General features: G+C 47.4%; 1 protein-coding gene across 1 annotated transcript in view; it reads right to left on the reverse strand.

Annotated features, from left to right (window-relative positions):
• Positions 1-7,333: 7,333 nt before the first annotated feature.
• The window catches only part of ELL3 (elongation factor for RNA polymerase II 3), a 152,811-nt gene continuing 142,116 nt past the window's right edge, over positions 7,334-18,028 (reverse strand). Inside the window, exons 10-12 of the mRNA XM_040414104.1 lie at positions 16,372-16,543; positions 9,988-10,032; positions 7,334-7,955 (exon numbers count right to left, since the gene is read on the reverse strand). Coding sequence (XP_040270038.1) covers positions 7,848-7,955; positions 9,988-10,032; positions 16,372-16,543 — 325 coding nt within the window. The 3' untranslated portion in view covers positions 7,334-7,847. The remainder of the gene's footprint in view (positions 7,956-9,987; positions 10,033-16,371; positions 16,544-18,028) is intronic.

Below are 18,028 nucleotides of genomic sequence, written 5' to 3' on the forward strand. Positions count from 1 at the left end.
CTCCTCAGTGTTTATTATCAGTGTACTGTGACGTCACTGTGTGCCGCATCTCCTCAGTGTTTATTATCAGTGTACTGTGACGTCACTGTGTGCCACATCTCCTCAGTGTTTATCAGTGTACTGTGACGTCACTGTGTGCCGCATCTCCTCAGTGTTTATCAGTGTACTGTGACGTCACTGTGTGTATAATCCCTGCGCTGTGACGTCACTGTGTGTATAATCCCTGCGCTGTGACGTCACTGTGTGTATAATCCCTGCGCTGTGACGTCACTGTGTGTATAATCCCTGCGCTGTGACGTCACTGTGTGTATAATCCCTGCGCTGTGACGTCACTGTGTGTATAATCCCTGCGCTGTGACGTCACTGTGTGTATAATCTAAGTGCTGCAGCTGACAGAACTGAGATCCCTTCCCCAGGATGTTTGGTCCGGGCTCATTCATCTCATAGAACTGCAGCTATAAAATCCACAGCGTATTGCAGCAAATACCAGCAGAATGGATAAGATTTTACCAAAAATCCTTACACTTCATAAAATCACACGGAAATGAACCTACTGTGCACATTTCAAAGCCGCACCGTGGTAATATATGATTTCCCCATGTGTAACTGATCGTGGCTGAATTCCACAGCAAATTCACACGCTACATGTAGAGTTTGAGAAAAATCCACAACAGGTAATCCTCTGTGGAAAATCTTTCCATTGGAATTACCCTAGGAATACTGAAGGGCCTTCCAGCTCTCTCATGGATTGTCACCAAGCTTTCCTGGTCTCCTAGTCCTGAGGAGAACATATCTCAGTACGGGAACATATAGAGAAGTTATCAGATAATTTAACCATTCAGGAGTCTTATGGCAGCTCTTAGGAGAACTGTGTGGTATACAGCCTGTCACCCAGCTTTCCTCAGTATGGGAACATATAGAGAAGTCATCAGATGATTTGGCCATTCAGTAGTCTTAGTTCTCATAGGAGCTGCAACCCGGCTTTCCAAGACTCCTGAATGGGTAAATCATATGATAACGTATCTAAATGTTCCTATACTGAGATATATTCTCTTCAGGAGACCAGGAAAGCTGGGTGACAGACAGCCTGTATACCACACAGCTCTACTAGGAGCTGCCACCCGGCTTTCAGTGTGGTTTACAGGCTGTCACCCAGCTTTCCTAAAAAGGGAAAGAACTAAGAAATGGCCGAATGGTAACTGCAGGGATGGAGCACAATGCAGGAATGGCCACCAGTTGTGGCTAGCAGGAGCTCCGGCCTAATGACGGCAGCAGGTATGCAGCTCCCCGCTGGGTTCATGGCCGTGCTCGAGGCCAACAGACATTACAAACTTTGAGCCTACCGGATAAGTGCAGAGCGCATCATTTACCGCCGCAGAGCCGGCCGTGCAGGGACCTGGCAGCACTTGGTGTCCTGCGCTGCCCGATCATGTCCCCTGCTGTATACAGCAGGAGGAATGATGATGGGCTGATTGTCTTTCCTCCACTTGTCAGCGAGTGCAGCGCCGCTACCTGTGCTCCCGCTCTGCCTCCCCTGCACTAACTCCTCTTCCCCCCGCCGAGCCTCTCTCACCGGGACACGGGCTCTGATGTCTGCCGGACAGTTATCACATAAGTACCGGCCGGGCTCCGGTAAAGGCCTCGCCATTTTTAACTGCCCTGGAGATGACGCACGGCGACATCAGCACGCTGCGAACGATAGACGGCGAGAGAGAGTGGCCAAACCACGATAAAGCCGAAAGCTGAGGGGTCCAGGCAGGGTGGCAGTCCGAGCCTGGGCGCAAGTGATTTAAAAAAAAAAAAATGGTTTCATTTTGCTCGCGGTCCTAACCCTCCAGTGGCTGCGCCCGGCTGCTGGTGTGCTGGGCCTATTTTCAAGCAGGTGCAAATACCCAAGCGCCAGGACAAAATTCCTAGTCGCCATGGCGACCTGGGATTTGTCGAGCCCTGGTTTTGTGGATAACCCATGCCTTGCAGGATAACAGGCTGAACTGGATGGACAGACGTTTTTTTCAGCCTTATAAACTATGTTACTATGTTACTAGGGTGAGACATTGACTTACATGGTAGTCATCTATAGGTGGTTCCTGAGAGACTGTCTTCCTTTTGGAGGACAGCCATTTTTCATACTTTTCCCTACGAGCATTGCCCTAATGTTTCCCTAGGAGAACTTTTGCCAAGGAGAATGACTGGTGTTTGTTTTTGTTTTTTTAGTTTTTGTAGGGTTTTTTCATACATGTTGCATTTTTTTAGTGGCATTTTTGTGTGTGTTTTTTGTACCAATACTGCTCTGCAGAGTCATTTCCATTACCAGGGGAAACATACTTTCCTACTTAAAAGGGTTTTCTCAGATTCCTCTTGATAGTTCATCAGTATCTGATTGGTGGGGGTCCGACACCCAGGATCCCCGCCGATCAGCTGTTGAGCAGGCAGCGGTGTTCTACATTGTACAGGGAGTGCAGAATTATTAGGCAAGTTGTATTTTTGAGGATTAATTTTATTATTCAACAACAACCATGTTCTCAATGAACCCAAAAAAACTCATTAATATCAAAGCTGAATATTTTTGGAAGTAGTTTTTAGTTTGTTTTTAGTTTTAGCTATTTTAGGGGGATATCTGTGTGTGCAGGTGACTATTACTGTGCATAATTATTAGGCAACTTAACAAAAAACAAATATATACCCATTTCAATTATTTATTTTTACCAGTGAAACCAATATAACATCTCAACATTCACAAATATACATTTCTGACATTCAAAAACAAAACAAAAACAAATCAGTGACCAATATAGCCACCTTTCTTTGCAAGGACACTCAAAAGCCTGCCATCCATGGATTCTGTCAGTGTTTTGATCTGTTCACCATCAACATTGCGTGCAGCAGCAACCACAGCCTCCCAGACACTGTTCAGAGAGGTGTACTGTTTTCCCTCCTTGTAAATCTCACATTTGATGATGGACCACAGGTTCTCAATGGGGTTCAGATCAGGTGAACAAGGAGGCCATGTCATTAGATTTTCTTCTTTTATACCCTTTCTTGCCAGCCACGCTGTGGAGTACTTGGACGCGTGTGATGGAGCATTGTCCTGCATGAAAATCATGTTTTTCTTGAAGGATGCAGACTTCTTCCTGTACCACTGCTTGAAGAAGGTGTCTTCCAGAAACTGGCAGTAGGACTGGGAGTTGAGCTTGACTCCATCCTCAACCCGAAAAGGCCCCACAAGCTCATCTTTGATGATACCAGCCCAAACCAGTACTCCACCTCCACCTTGCTGGCGTCTGAGTCGGACTGGAGCTCTCTGCCCTTTACCAATCCAGCCACGGGCCCATCCATCTGGCCCATCAAGACTCACTCTCATTTCATCAGTCCATAAAACCTTAGAAAAATCAGTCTTGAGATATTTCTTGGCCCAGTCTTGACGTTTCAGCTTGTGTGTCTTGTTCAGTGGTGGTCGTCTTTTAGCCTTTCTTACCTTGGCCATGTCTCTGAGTATTGCACACCTTGTGCTTTTGGGCACTCCAGTGATGTTGCAGCTCTGAAATATGGCCAAACTGGTGGCAAGTGGCATCTTGGCAGCTGCACGCTTGACTTTTCTCAGTTCATGGGCAGTTATTTTGCGCCTTGGTTTTTCCACACGCTTCTTGCGACCCTGTTGGCTATTTTGAATGAAACGCTTGATTGTTCGATGATCACGCTTCAGAAGCTTTGCAATTTTAAGAGTGCTGCATCCCTCTGCAAGATATCTCACTATTTTTGACTTTTCTGAGCCTGTCAAGTCCTTCTTTTGACCCATTTTGCCAAAGGAAAGGAAGTTGCCTAATAATTATGCACACCTAATATAGGGTGTTGATGTCATTAGACCACACCCCTTCTCATTACAGAGATGCACATCACCTAATATGCTTAATTGGTAGTAGGCTTTCGAGCCTATACAGCTTGGAGTAAGACAACATGCATAAAGAGGATGATGTCGTCAAAATACTCATTTGCCTAATAATTCTGCACGCAGTGTATAGCGGCTGTGCTTGGTATTGCTGCTCAGCTCTATACACTTCTATGTGGCTGGGCTGCTCCTAGGCCACATGACCAATGAACGTGTCGTCACATGGCCTAGGAAACAGCTGATTGGTGGGGTTCCCAGGTGTCAGACCCCCCCCCCCCCCCCCCCCCCCCGATCAAATACTGATGACCTATCCAGTAAAAAAAATATCTTGGAAAACCTCTTTAAAAAAAATAAAAACATTAAAAACAAGAGATGTTAAACTATATGGGCAAAATCGCCTCAATAAACGCTGACTAAGGCCTCATGCACACGACCGTATTTTTTTGCGGTCCGCAAAACGGGGTTCCGTTTTTCCGTGATCCGTGACCGTTTTTTCGTCCGTGGGTCTTCCTTGATTTTTGGAGGATCCACGGACATGAAAAAAAAGTCGTTTTGGTGTCCGCCTGGCCGTGCGGAGCCAAACGGATCCGTCCTGAATTACAATGCAAGTCAATGGGGACGGATCCGTTTGACGTTGACACAATATGGTGCAATTTCAAACGGATCCGTCCCCCATTGACTTTCAATGTAAAGTCAGGAGTTAATATACCATCGGATCGGAGTTTTCTCCAATCCGATGGTATATTTTAACTTGAAGCGTCCCCATCACCATGGAAACGCCTCTATGTTAGAATATACTGTCGGATTTGAGTTACATCGTGAAACTCAAATCCGACAGTATATTCTAACACAGAGGCGTTCCCATGGTGATGGGGACGCTTCAGGTTAGAATATACTAAAAGAACTGTGTACATGACTGCCCCCTGCTGCCTGGCAGGTGCTGGCAGGCAGCAGGGGGCAGCCCCCCCCCCTGTAGTTAACACATTGGTGGCCGGCCCCCCCCCTCCCCTGTAGTTAACTCATTGGTGGCCAGTGCGGCCGGCCCCCCCCCCCTCCCCTGTAGTTAACTCATTGGTGGCCAGTGGGCCCCCCTCCCCTGTAGTTAACTCATTGGTGGCCAGTGGGCCCCCCCTCCCCTGTAGTTAACTCATTGGTGGCCAGTGGGCCCCCCCCCTCCCTCCCCTGTAGTTAACTCGTTGGTGGCCAGTGGGCCTTCTCCCCTCCCTCCCCCTCCTAATTAAAATCTCCCCCCTATCATTGGTGGCAGCGAGTATACCGATCGGAGTCCCAGTTTAATCGCTGGGGCTCCGATCGGTAACCATGGCAACCAGGATGCTACTGCAGTCCCGGTTGCCATGGTTACTTAGCAATTTGTAGAACCATTATACTTACCTGCGAGCTGCGATCTCTGCGTCCGGCCGGGAGCTCCTCCTACTGGTAAGTGACAGGTCCGGCCGGGAGCTCCTCCTACTGGTAAGTGACATGACCTGTCACTTACCAGTAGGAGGAGCTCCCGCACAGACCTGTCACTTACCAGTAGGAGGAGCTCCCGGCCGGACGCAGAGATCGCAGCTCGCAGGTAAGTATAATGGTTCTACAAATTGCTAAGTAACCATGGCAACCAGGACTGCAGTAGCGTCCTGGTTGCCATGGTTACCGATCGGAGCCCCAGCGATTAAACTGGGACTCCGATCGGTACACTCCACTGCCCACCAACGAGTTAACTACAGGGGAGGGAGGGGGGCCAGCCGTACTGGCCACCAATGAGTTAACTACAGGGGGGGGCCCACTGGCCACCAATGAGTTAACTACAGGGGAGGGGCCGCACTGGCCACCAATGAGTTAACTACAGGGGAGGGGGGGCCGGCCGCACTGGCCACCAATGTGTTAACTACAGGGGGGGGGGCTGCCCCCTGCTGCCTGGCAGCACCTGCCAGGCAGCAGGGGGCAGTCATGTACACAGTTCTGTTAGTATATTCTAACCTGAAGCGTCCCCATCACCATGGGAACGCCTCTGTGTTAGAATATACTGTCGGATTTGAGTTTTCACGAAGTGAAAACTCATCTCTGAAAAAGCTTTTATGCAGACGGATCTTCGGATCCGTCTGTATAAAAACTAACCTACGGCCACGGATCACGGATGCCAATCTTGTGTGCATCCGTGTTCTTTCACGGACCCATTGACTTGAATGGGTCCGTGAACCGTTGGCCGTGAAAAAAATAGGACAGGTCATATTTTTTTCACGGCCAGGAAACACGGCTCACGGATGGGGCTGCCAAACGGTGCATTTTCCGATTTTTCCACGGACCCATTGAAAGTCAATGGGTCCGCGAAAAAAAACGGCACAACGGCCACGGATGCACACAACGGTCGTGTGCATGAGGCCTAACTCAGGTGTTTTTGAGGCATTTGTGTTGCCTAAAAAAACTAAATGCAAAACTATGGGCCTTAGTTGCCCACAGCAACCAATCAGAGCTCAGCTTTCAATTTTTCAGAGCCCTTTAGGTAATAAAAGCTGAGCTCTGATTGGGCAACTAAGGGGGAGTTCACATCACTTAATTTTCCATTGTGATCTGTAAAAAAAACGGATCCTATACGTCAGTTATGCACATTTGGCATCCGTTTGAGTCATTTCCATCAGAGATCTGTTACTTCTGACGGATCAAAATAACAGTGAAGTGAACTCCCCCTAAGAGTTTTACTGTTAGTTTTGATATATGAGGCCCTATGTGCTGCATCCTCACAGTAGTGTTTATGAGACTCGGTAGAATGAATGAGCCCTCCCCCAGAGCGTTTAGCTTGGGGGAAACATGGGGGCACATACACATAAGGGGTTAATGTTAGTTAGTAGGTATTTGGCGCCTCTTTTCTCTCTCCCCCCCTTTTTTATCTTTCAGGTGAATTTACCTCAGGTTAAATCTTACCTGGTAAACCGGTTTTGGCAGGTTTGACAGGACCCTCCTGATTGGCTGCGGCGGTTGCTGGGGGAAAAATCCATCAATTTGATTTGACAGGGAGAAAACGGCGGGAAGCTGGCACCTTTATATTGCGGCATTCCGCTGTATTGAGGTGCCAGTTTAAGAAGACTGTGACCTGCGCCCGCCCTCCCTCCCTTGAGTTTAATGTTCTCTATGTATTGTCGCGTGCTTTATTAGTGGGATTTATCGCTCAGCTACAGCTGAGTGGATTGTGGTTTTTAATGGTTAATGGACGGAGTTTTAATGGTTAATTTATTTATTTATGCTAATTTATTGAGTAATAATTTGATGGTAATTTATTGGTAACCCATAATAAAGCATTGCGGCCTTTTCATCCAACTTTGAGTTTTGTGTTTTTATTATATCTAGGTATTATTAATTATAACGGGGAGAATTGTGTGTAGTGTGCCTCCATGAACACAAACGGGTTTAAACCCCAATTAACCATGCTCAATAAAAAAACAAATGGACAAAGAAATGCAGTTTTATTTTGCTTGGTAAAGGCTATGGTCCGTAAGTGCTATGTACTGCCTGGCCCCATTTTGGTCATGTCCACACCAACAGCATAGTGCATGAATTCTTTCTTGTGTTCCAGGATTAGGCCTTTTATATACTGCGCAATCCTTCCCAATAAATCATTACACCGTACAGTGATTTCTACATTTTTACGTATCCCAAGTGGCTTCTTTCTACTTTACACTTATTCAAGCTTGATCTTGGCATGTCAACTGGCCACCAAAAAAAGCGGACACATCTCATGTTGTACATCCTATAGTGCTGTGTCCTCCTAAGGCAGTGTGTGGTGCACCAAGGCTATTTACTCTAGTATCTATCATACAGTAGGTGGATGGCACTTTTGTTTCCCTCCGTAATTTGCTTGTTTTGCTGAGAAGTCCTTTTCCATAGAAGCTCATGGTCAGATCCACTGTGCTGACAGACTGCCCGTCGTCTCATGGTACGGATCCAATGTAAAGACGTCTGGCTAAGTTGGTGTATTCTTTTCATACTCCAGAATCAGGTGCTTTATGTGAGAGAGTTTGTGATGCAAGTATTCACAGCGTATTTTCTCTTCCCTGTAGCTGGGATACGTCTGGGGGAAGAAACAGTCATAGGTAAGTTTTAGTTCTTCAAGTACTTGCCAGGATACAAACAAGCAGATTTTAAATTGTTCTCCCATAAAATACTGTGTATGAGGCCTCATGGACACGATCATATGTGTTTTGTGGTACACAAAACATGGATACCAGCCGAGTGCATGCCGCCATTTTTTAACTCCTGTAGAAATGCACTATTGTTGTCCACAAAACGGACAAGAATAGGACATGTTCTATCTTTTTTTGCGGAGCCACAGTTTGGACATATGGCCACAATAAAATGAATGGATCCATAAAAAATGCTGATCGGATACGGACCGAAAATACAGTTGTGTGCATGAGGCCTAAATATTGCAGTCTATCCCTAACCTCCACCTTTGTAAGTGGGGACAAACGTGGTATAAGGGTTCATTTACAAGACCGTATTTATGGGTCCATTCCGCAATTTTGACAACAGGGCCGCAAAAGATGCAGACAGCTCATCATGTGCTGTCCGCAGCCATACTTCCGTTCCGTGGCCCCGCAAAAAAGATAGAACATGTTCTTGTCCGCAATTGCGGACAAGAATAGGCATTTCTGTCACAGGGCTAGCAAAATGTGGAACGCACATGGCCAGTATCCGTGTTTTGCTGATCTGCAATTTGCGGACCGCAAAACACATACAATCACTTTTATCACCTGTCCACAGGATAAGGCCTCATGCACACGACCGTTGAGTGTTTTGCGGTCCGCAAACCGCAGATCCGCAAAACATGGATGGCGTCCGTGTGCATTCCGCAATTTGCCGAACGGCATGGACAGCCATTAATATAACTGCCTATCCTGTCCACAAAACGCATACAAGAATAGGACAGGTTAGATTTTTTTTGCGGACCACGGAACGGAGCAACGGATGCAGCACACGGAGTGCTGTCCGCATCTTTTGCGGCCCCATTGAAGTGAATGGGTCCGCATCCGAGCCGCCAAAACTGCGGCTCGGATGCGGACCAAAACAACGGCCGTGTGCATGAGACCTAATACCTTATTCACACATCAGTTTTTAGTCACTGATGGAAACCAGTGACCGTGACCAAAAACCAGGATTGGAGCCTCCACAGACATAAGGTGTAAGGGACAGATCTGCACATGTTCTGTGTTTAGACCCAATCCCAATTTTGGCTCAAAATCACTGATGGAAATTACTGACCAAACACTGAGGTGTGAATGAGGCATAAGGCATAAGAGATATCTGATTCTTGGGGCCACCACTGGTCACTACTCTAGTGGTCTGTGTTGGTCCCAGCATGGATGTTCTCGCCAACCCCCCCCCCCCCCCTCTAAAATATCACATTAAAAGGGTTGTCCCACAAAAAATATTCAACTTTTTTTTAAATCAGCACCTGGACCGGAATACTTTTGTAATTACAAATTTAGTATAGCCACTGAGTTATTCACTGAAATCTATCTGTATAGCGCCACCTGCTGTTTGCCCCTTTTTTTAAATTCTCTGTTCAGTTCCCTGAGGTTGACATACATGCTCAGTTCCATTCTCCACTGCCGCCAGCTGCAGCAGAAGGGATATGTCCCAGAGAAAGTGCACGCCCCCTGAGCTGCCAGCTTGATATAAATCTAGCAGAGAAATGAATGTCCTATATGATGATAGAACTTTTTGCATTACTCATGGGGTAACCCCTTCAAGCTTCAAACAAGTAGTTGTATGTATTTGTCAGAAACTATTTTGATTTCTATGAATTAAGGGTAGAGGGTGGGCCGTCAGGCCCATCTCATTAATCATTTTCTACGTCAGGAAGACCGGTGGTGGATGCGCCAAAGTTAAGTAGACGCCGGCACCTCTATATAACTTGGGCAGGATCCACCGCCAGCGCAGGGGTTATTAACACTGGCTAATTTACGCCTTGCTGTGCTACAACAGGCAGCAAAGCAACCCATTAATGCACTGCCCTGGAAAGATGCTGTCTGCTGGCTCTGGCCAGTGTCCAAAACTTTCTATGCCAAAATAAGGTCAAGCGAATCTGGAAGTATAAGTACCTTCTTGAACTTCTTATATTCTGATAGAATTTTATTTTCAACCACCTGAAAGAGAAGGTTATGATATTTTAGAGTGTTTTTCTATGAACAGATATACACAACAATAAATGAAGCAATGCATCAAATATTCCTGGGCTGCGAAAGAGATGTCTGTCCATAGACCAGACAAGAATGCAGATATTCAGACGGATGGACGTGACATTGGTGGATGTTGGATTTCCAAAGAGAGTTGCTTCGTTCCACCAGGGCCGGCCTTAGGTGTCCAGGCGCCCTGTGCGAGCTAACCTTGTGGCGCCCCCCCCCCCCAAAAAAAAAAAAAAACACTGCTTGTTGCTGGCATCATGGCATAGGCTGGCTGACTATCCAACCAAGTAGTTACCAGCCCACACACCCCAAAGGCCGGTGTAATGTTATACTTCCCTACTTCGTGAGATTTCCCTACCCTCGTCACTTCCAGTCGCACCGGACATGACGTGAGGAGGTGTGCAGCGCCGCGCAGGCGCACAACGACAGGTTAGGGAAGTTTCACAGCAGAGTGCGCATGCGCCAGGAGCCTCACCAGCGGTTAGGGAAGGGAAAAATTACGTACGGGCCAGTGCTTTTTCCCTACCCTAACCGCTGGTGAGGCTCCCAGCGCATGCGCAGTGTCGGCCGGTGTCCAGCTGAGAACATCCATCCGATCACCGCACCTGTGCACTGGCCCATAATTTTTCCCTACCCTAACCGCCGGCGAGGCTCCCAGCGCATGCGCACTCTGCTGTGAAATTTCCCTAACCCATCGTTGTGCGCAGTGCACCCCCCCAATATAATAAACATTGGTGGCGCAGTGCGCCCCCCCAATATAATAAACATTGGTGGCGCAGTGCGCCCCCCCAATATAATAAACATTGGTGGCGCAGTGCGCCCCCCCAATATAATAAACATTGGTGGCGCAGTGCGCCCCCCCAATATAATAAACATTGGTGGCGCAGTGCGCCCCCCCAATATAATAAACATTGGTGGCGCAGTGCGCCCCCCCAACACCCCAGTATAATAAACATTGGTGGCGCAGTGCGCCCCCCCTCAATATAATAAACATTGGTGGCGCAGTGCGCCCCCCCAACACCCCAGTATAATAAACATTGGTGGCGCAGTGCGCCCCCCCAATATAATAAACATTGGTGGCGCAGTGCGCCCCCCCAACACCCCAGTATAATAAACATTGGTGGCGCAGTGCGCCCCCCCCAATATAATAAACATTGGTGGCGCAGTGCGCCCCCCTCAATATAATAAACATTGGTGGCGCAGTGCGCCCCCCCCCAACACCCCAGTATAATAAACATTGGTGGCGCAGTGCGCCCCCCCAATATAATAAACATTGGTGGCGCAGTGCGCCCCCCCAATATAATAAACATTGGTGGCACAGTGCGCCCCCCCAACACCCCAGTATAATAAACATTGGTGGCGCAGTGCGCCCCCCCCCCAATATAATAAACATTGGTGGCGCAGTGCGCCCCCCCAATATAATAAACATTGGTGGCGCAGTGCGCCCCCCCAACACCCCAGTATAATAAACATTGGTGGCGCAGTGCGCCCCCCCCCCAATATAATAAACATTGGTGGCGCAGTGCGCCCCCCCCCAATATAATAAACATTGGTGGCGCAGTGCGCCCCCCCTCAATATAATAAACATTGGTGGCGCAGTGCGCCCCCCCAACACCCTAGTATAATAAACATTGGTGGCGCAGTGCGCCCCCCCAGTATAATAAACATTGGTGGCGCAGTGCGCCCCCCCAACACCCCAGTATAATAAACATTGGTGGCGCAGTGCGCCCCCCCCAATATAATAAACATTGGTGGCGCAGTGCGCCCCCCCAATATAATAAACATTGGTGGTGCAGTGCGCCCCCCCTCAATATAATAAACATTGGTGGCGCAGTGGGCAGTGCCAATGAGGGTTAAAAAATAATTAACTCACCTCCTCCGATTGATCGTCTTCTGTTCTTTCTTCATGACCTGTCAAAGGACCTGTGGTGACATCACTGTTAGCATCACATGATCCATCACCATGGTAATGGGTCATGTGATGAGCTCAGTGACGTCACCACAGGTCCTGAAGAAAACAGGAGACCGGCAGCTATGCGATCAACTGGAGGAGGTGAGTTAATTTTTTTAAATTATTTTTTAACCCTCACTGGCACTTCCCACTGTGCCACCAATGTTTCTTATACTGGGGTGTTGGGGGGGGGGGGGGGGGGGGGGCCGCACTGTGCCACCGTTTCTTATACTGGGGTGTTGGGGGGGGGGGGCCGCACTGTGCCACCGTTTCTTATACTGGGGTGTTGGGGGGGGGGGGGCCGCACTGTGCCACCGTTTCTTATACTGGGGTGTTGGGGGGGGGCCGCACTGTGCCACCGTTTCTTATACTGGGGTGTTGGGGGGGCGCACTGTGCCACCAACGTTTCTTATACAAATACAGGAGGCGGGTGCTGGAATCAAATAGCCGGCACCCGACCTTTGTGACAGGGAGCTGCGATCAGCGGCAGTTAACCCCTCAGGTACCGCACCTGAAGGGTTAACTCAACTGCAGCTGATCGCAGCTCCCTGTCACAGAGGTCGGGTGCCGGCTATTTGATTCCAGCACCCGCCTCCTGTATTTGTATTTCAGGTCAGTTTTTTTCATTGGTGGCGCAGTGGCCACAGCCCCTCCCCTCCTCCTCCTCCTCCTGCCTCTCTTCTTATTGGCAGCGGCGGGGGCAGCAGGCAGGTCAGACAGGGGAGAGGGAGATGGAGGGGGCGCCCCGAGGGAGAACACAAGTGCAGCCTCGCCTGCCGCAGATTACATTGCGAGCTGTCGGCCGCCCAGCGCCCCTGTTACTATGGCGCCCTGTGCGGCCGCACAGCCCGCACACCCCAAAGGCCGGCCCTGCGTTCCACAGTGGGAATCCATGAGATATTAGGTATATTGACATCTTTCTTCTGCAGTCAAGTTAAGATTAGTTGTTCTGCGGTTGTCTCGCTTCAGCAAGTGGCATTTATCATGTACAGAAAGTTAATACCAGGCACTTACTAATGTATTGTGATTGTCCATATTGCTTCCTTTGCTGGCTTGATCCATTTCCCATTGCATTGTACACCTTAAATCCAGGGGTTACGACCACCCTGCAAACAGGTGGCAGTGGTGGCACACTATATAGGCAAAAAGTGCAGGCCTCTCTAGTGGCCAGGACCATAGGACTGCACATAGGCATGCATGCCCAGCAACTCCCGCCCCGACCACCTCATATCTGGTTTGCAGCGATGGCTGTAATCTCTGGATACGAGCAGTGTATAATGTGATAGAAAAATGAATCCAGCCAGTAAAGGAGACAATATGGACAATCAGAATACATTAGTAAGTGCCTTGTATTAACTTTCTCTACATGATAAATGCTAATTGCTGAAGTGAGACAACCCCTTTAAAGGGAACCTGTCAGCAGCAGAAACCACCCCAAACCGCCAGCAGTACCTTCAAGTAGCCGGCAGTGTGTTTCCAAGGCTACATGCACACGACTGTGCCGTTTTTTTGCGGTCAAACCATTTATATAACTGCCTATTCTTGTCCGTTTTGCGGACAAGAATAGGACATGTTATATTTTTTTTGCGGGGCCGCGGAACAGAGCAACGAATGCGGACAGCACATGGAGTGCTGTCCGCATCTTTTGCGGCCCCATTGAAGTGAATGGGTCCGCATCTGAGCCGCCAAAACGGCGGCTCAGATGTGGACCCAAACAACGGCCGTGTGCATGAGGTCTAATGATGATTTTCTTCCTGCAGTCAGATGCGGTAAAAGCAGGAACAAACGATCTTTTATCCCCTGAGCGCGCTATTTTCCAGTCAGACTTGAAGTCAAGGTAACTGCGCCCCCTTCCCTGCCCCTTCTCCTGTGACTGACAGCCGGCTGTTCGGCAAAGCCAGCCAGCTGTCGGGCATAAGCGCTGTCAAGCAAAGGGGCAGAGAAGGGGGAGCGGTTACCTTGACTTGAAGCAAGGAGGTGGCTGCCCCCTTGACTTCAAGCCTGACTGGAAAATAGCGCGCTCAGGGGATAAAAGATCGTTTGTTCCTGCTTTTACCGCATCTGACTGCAGGAAGAAAATCATCATTAGAAACACACTGCCGGCTACTTGAAGGTACTGGCGGCGGTTTGGGGTGGTTTTTGCAGCTGACAGGTTCCCTTTAAGGTGGGTCGATGAGTCCCAGAATACGTTTTTAATACATGCATTGCTACGGTCAATACTGTGCTCACAGATTCCTATAAAGCTATCAGATTACTCCACCTTGCCTGCTGTAGAGACTACACCCACATTTCCAAGCTTTCTCTTTAGGGTACAACCACACGGTCAGGTTTCTACATGCAGTTTTGTAAGCCAAAATAATCAGAAGTGGATCATAAAAGATACGACTTCTCCTCTTTTTTTAATTCACTCCTGGTTTTGGCTTCCAAAACTGCATCAGAAAACCTGACCGTGTGGCTGTACCCCTACAGAGACTGAATCATTTCTGAGAGATTTAATTACAAAATATTGCTGCATTGTGATTACAGCTCTGGGTTATAATACATACTGATTTTAGGATTAGGAAAGGATAAGTAAAGTACTGCTTATTAGGTTGCTTTCACACCTAGCGGGGATTTATCATATCTGCACCAGAAAATTGGTGTAAAAAAGTTACAATTCTTGGCACGTACTATGTTTGCGCAAAAATTTTGCAACTTTTTACACTGCTCTCACTTCCCCGCCATTTGGAAAGTGGGAGTGGTTACCTATGTAAATACCTGTACTGAGGTGGTGTAAAAAATACTGGAACAGCATGTCTAAACAAAAGTGTTTTCACCAATGTTATCAAACAGTGTGCAAGGTTTGACAAATTTGGTGGAAATTACAACGAGAGGTAGAATCTTATCTATATACATCCCCTCTCTTCAGGCTAATTTAACACGTGCGTGTTCAGTCTGGGAAACGCTCTTGGTGTGATAGCGGCATTTCCTGGACCAAACACTGCTCCTCTGACTGAACTCACAGCATCATAATGACAAATAATGCCATGAGTTCCTGCCTTACCATAGGTCTACTGCCCTGTACACAAATAATGCCATGAGGGCAGTACAAAAGACCCGCGGTCAGGCAGGAACTCACGGCATTATAAGTCATTATGATGCTGTGAGTACAGGTTGGAGGTGCAGTGATTGCTGTTCGTACGGCTGCGGATCTTTTCCGTGTGGATTTGCACTCTGCATCAAGAAGAGACATGAATGGGGCTAATGTGCGGTTTGATCCGTAGCATTCCAAACTACAAATCCCTGGCAGACTATAGATTCTGCGTCAAATACACGTCAAACATATATACCATGTAAACATGCTCCCGTTACTAGCAGATGCATCAATTTATATGTAAAGAGTATCTGTCAGCAGGATTGACCCTTATTAAACCAGACAAACTACCTGGTAGAATTGGTCCCGCTGATTAAATTTACGCCTGTCTTGTGAAAATCGGATGCAGCGTTCCTGAGAATAAATAGATTTATTCTTTATGCAAGTGTGGGCTTCAGTGCACTGAGGGCGTGGCTTAGCTCCTCAGTGCACCTCAGCTCTCAAGTGTTGGCTCCGCCCCTCTATGCACTGAACCCCTCATTTGCATAACGAATAAAACGTTTTTTTCTCAGGAACACCATAACCGATCTTTACAAGACAGGTATCGTTTTAATCAGCAGGATTAACTCCCAGGCATTATGTCTGGATTAATATGGTTGATCCTGCTGACGGGTGCTCTTTAGGGATACTATAACCCAAATAAATTCTCTAAAGGTTTCTCTTTTTTTCTGTGTTCATAAAAAAGCAAATAAGGCTACTATCACATCTGCGCTTTTCCTTTTCCACTATTGAGATCCGTCATAGGATCTCAATACGGGAGGAAAACGCTTCAGTTTTGTCCCCATTCATTGTCAATGGGGACAAAACTGAACATAATGCACCAGAATACATTCCGCTCCGTTTCGTTGCATTCCGATGGTGTACACAAAAGCGCAGCAAGCAGCGTTTTTGAGTGTGTCATGGGATGAGGAACAAGACGGATCCCTCATGAAACATAATGTAAGACTTACAATGGTTTTAGAGCCGGATCCGTCCTGGCTATTTTAGAGAAAATACAACTGGTTCCGTTCATAAAGAATCCATTCATTTGTATTATCCTAACGGAAGTGTTTTTACTGATCCATGACGGATCCAGCAAAAACACAGCCTAAAAAAGTATTTTTGGTCATGATGTTACATTTTGATAACTTAACCATTTGGGGCGAGACTGAAGGTGCCTATTAATAATAACATTTGCATTATTCTGACCACTTTATGTAAGATATTGCATCCCAACCTTGTGCTCTACTGTTCCTTGCTGATACTTCTTCATTCTAGAGCCGAGCTGCACGAACCTCTCCAGCACTTTAGCAATCTTGGCATGCAGCTCGAGATATTCTGTGTAATCAGAGGCAAAGTCGTCTTCGTACAATTTCCGCTGATCTTGTGATGTAATTGTGGTGTATTTACTGCACATTACAAAAAAGAGGAAATTTTGCCTATTAAATATAGTTATCAATTAATGTTTCCATTTTTAATAAGTTTGTTCTTTTTTATGAACAATTCTCCTGATTTTCCATACATAACACAGATAAAAGAACATGTAGGGTGTGTCACCCAAACTGTCCACTAGGTGGAAACTTTGTCCTGATATTCTAGAACTAGGTGCCGCAGTTCACACTCGGGGAGGTCATGTTCAGCACTGTGGCTGTATCTAGGAAGCTATGCAGGGTCAGACTGGCCCAGCAGAGTACCAGAGGATCCTCTGGTGGGCACAATCTCTGATAGTAATGGAGCCTAATAAAACAAGGCCCTTAAGACCCTATATATATATACAGAGGGTGGGCCCTCAGATCATTTCGACTGGTGGCCCAAGGGACTTCAGTCTGATGCTGAAGCTATGCCTAATACCCAGAGTTCCAAATTATTATGCAAATTGGATTTAAAGGGGTGTTCCCATCTCAGACAATAGGGGCATATCGCTAGAATATGCCTCCATTGTCTGATAGGTTTGGGTCCCACCTCTGGGACCCGCACCTGCAACGAGAACGAAGCGGGGAGAGCTGTGGCTAGAGGACCCCGGATTTCCCATGGTCCGTCCACAACCAAGCGCTGCTCCCATAGAAGTGAACGGGAGTGCACTGCGCACGCGCAGCCCCTGCTCCCATTCATTTCTATGGGGCAAACGGAAACTGCTATTTTCGCTGGCCCCATAAAAATGAATGGAGGGCAGCTGCGCATGCGGAGCACGCCCTCCGTTCACATTGTAGGTGCGGGTCCCAGAGGTGGGACCCGCACCTATCAGACAATCGGGGCATATCCTAGCGATATGCCCCCATTGTCTGAGATGGCAAAACCCCTTTAAGTGTCAAATATGTAATTTTATGTTTTTCAATTAAACTCATGGATGGTATTGTGTCTCAGGGCTCTTTGGATCACTGAAATCAACCTCAAACACCTGTAATAATTAGTTTGCCAGTTGAGCCCAATGAAAGGGAAACTACTTAAGAAGGACGATCCACATTATTATGCAGACCACAGGTTTCAAGCAATATGGGAAAGAAAAAGAACCTCTCAGCTGCCAAAAAGCAGCAAATAGTGCAATGTCTTGAACAAGGTATGAAAACATTAACTATTTCATGAAAACTGAAGCGTCATCATCATCGTACTGTGAAGAGATTTGTGGCTGATTCACAGCACAGACAGGATCGTGCAGATAAAGGCGTAATGAGAAACGTTTCTGTCAGACAAATTCATCGGATTTAGACAGCAGTTGCTAAAATGCCATTACAAAGCAGAAACAGGTTTTTTAAGCTGCTGGTGCCTCTGGAGTCCCGCGAACCTCAAGGTGTAGGAATACAGTAGGGTCCTCCAGAGGCTTGCAGTGCATAAACCTACTATTCAGCCACCCCTAACCAGTGCTCACAAGCAGAAATATTGCAGTTGACCCAGAC

Source organism: Bufo bufo, chromosome 1 (genome assembly GCF_905171765.1).
Source record: "Bufo bufo chromosome 1, aBufBuf1.1, whole genome shotgun sequence".
Classification (NCBI taxonomy): Eukaryota; Metazoa; Chordata; class Amphibia; order Anura; family Bufonidae; genus Bufo; species Bufo bufo.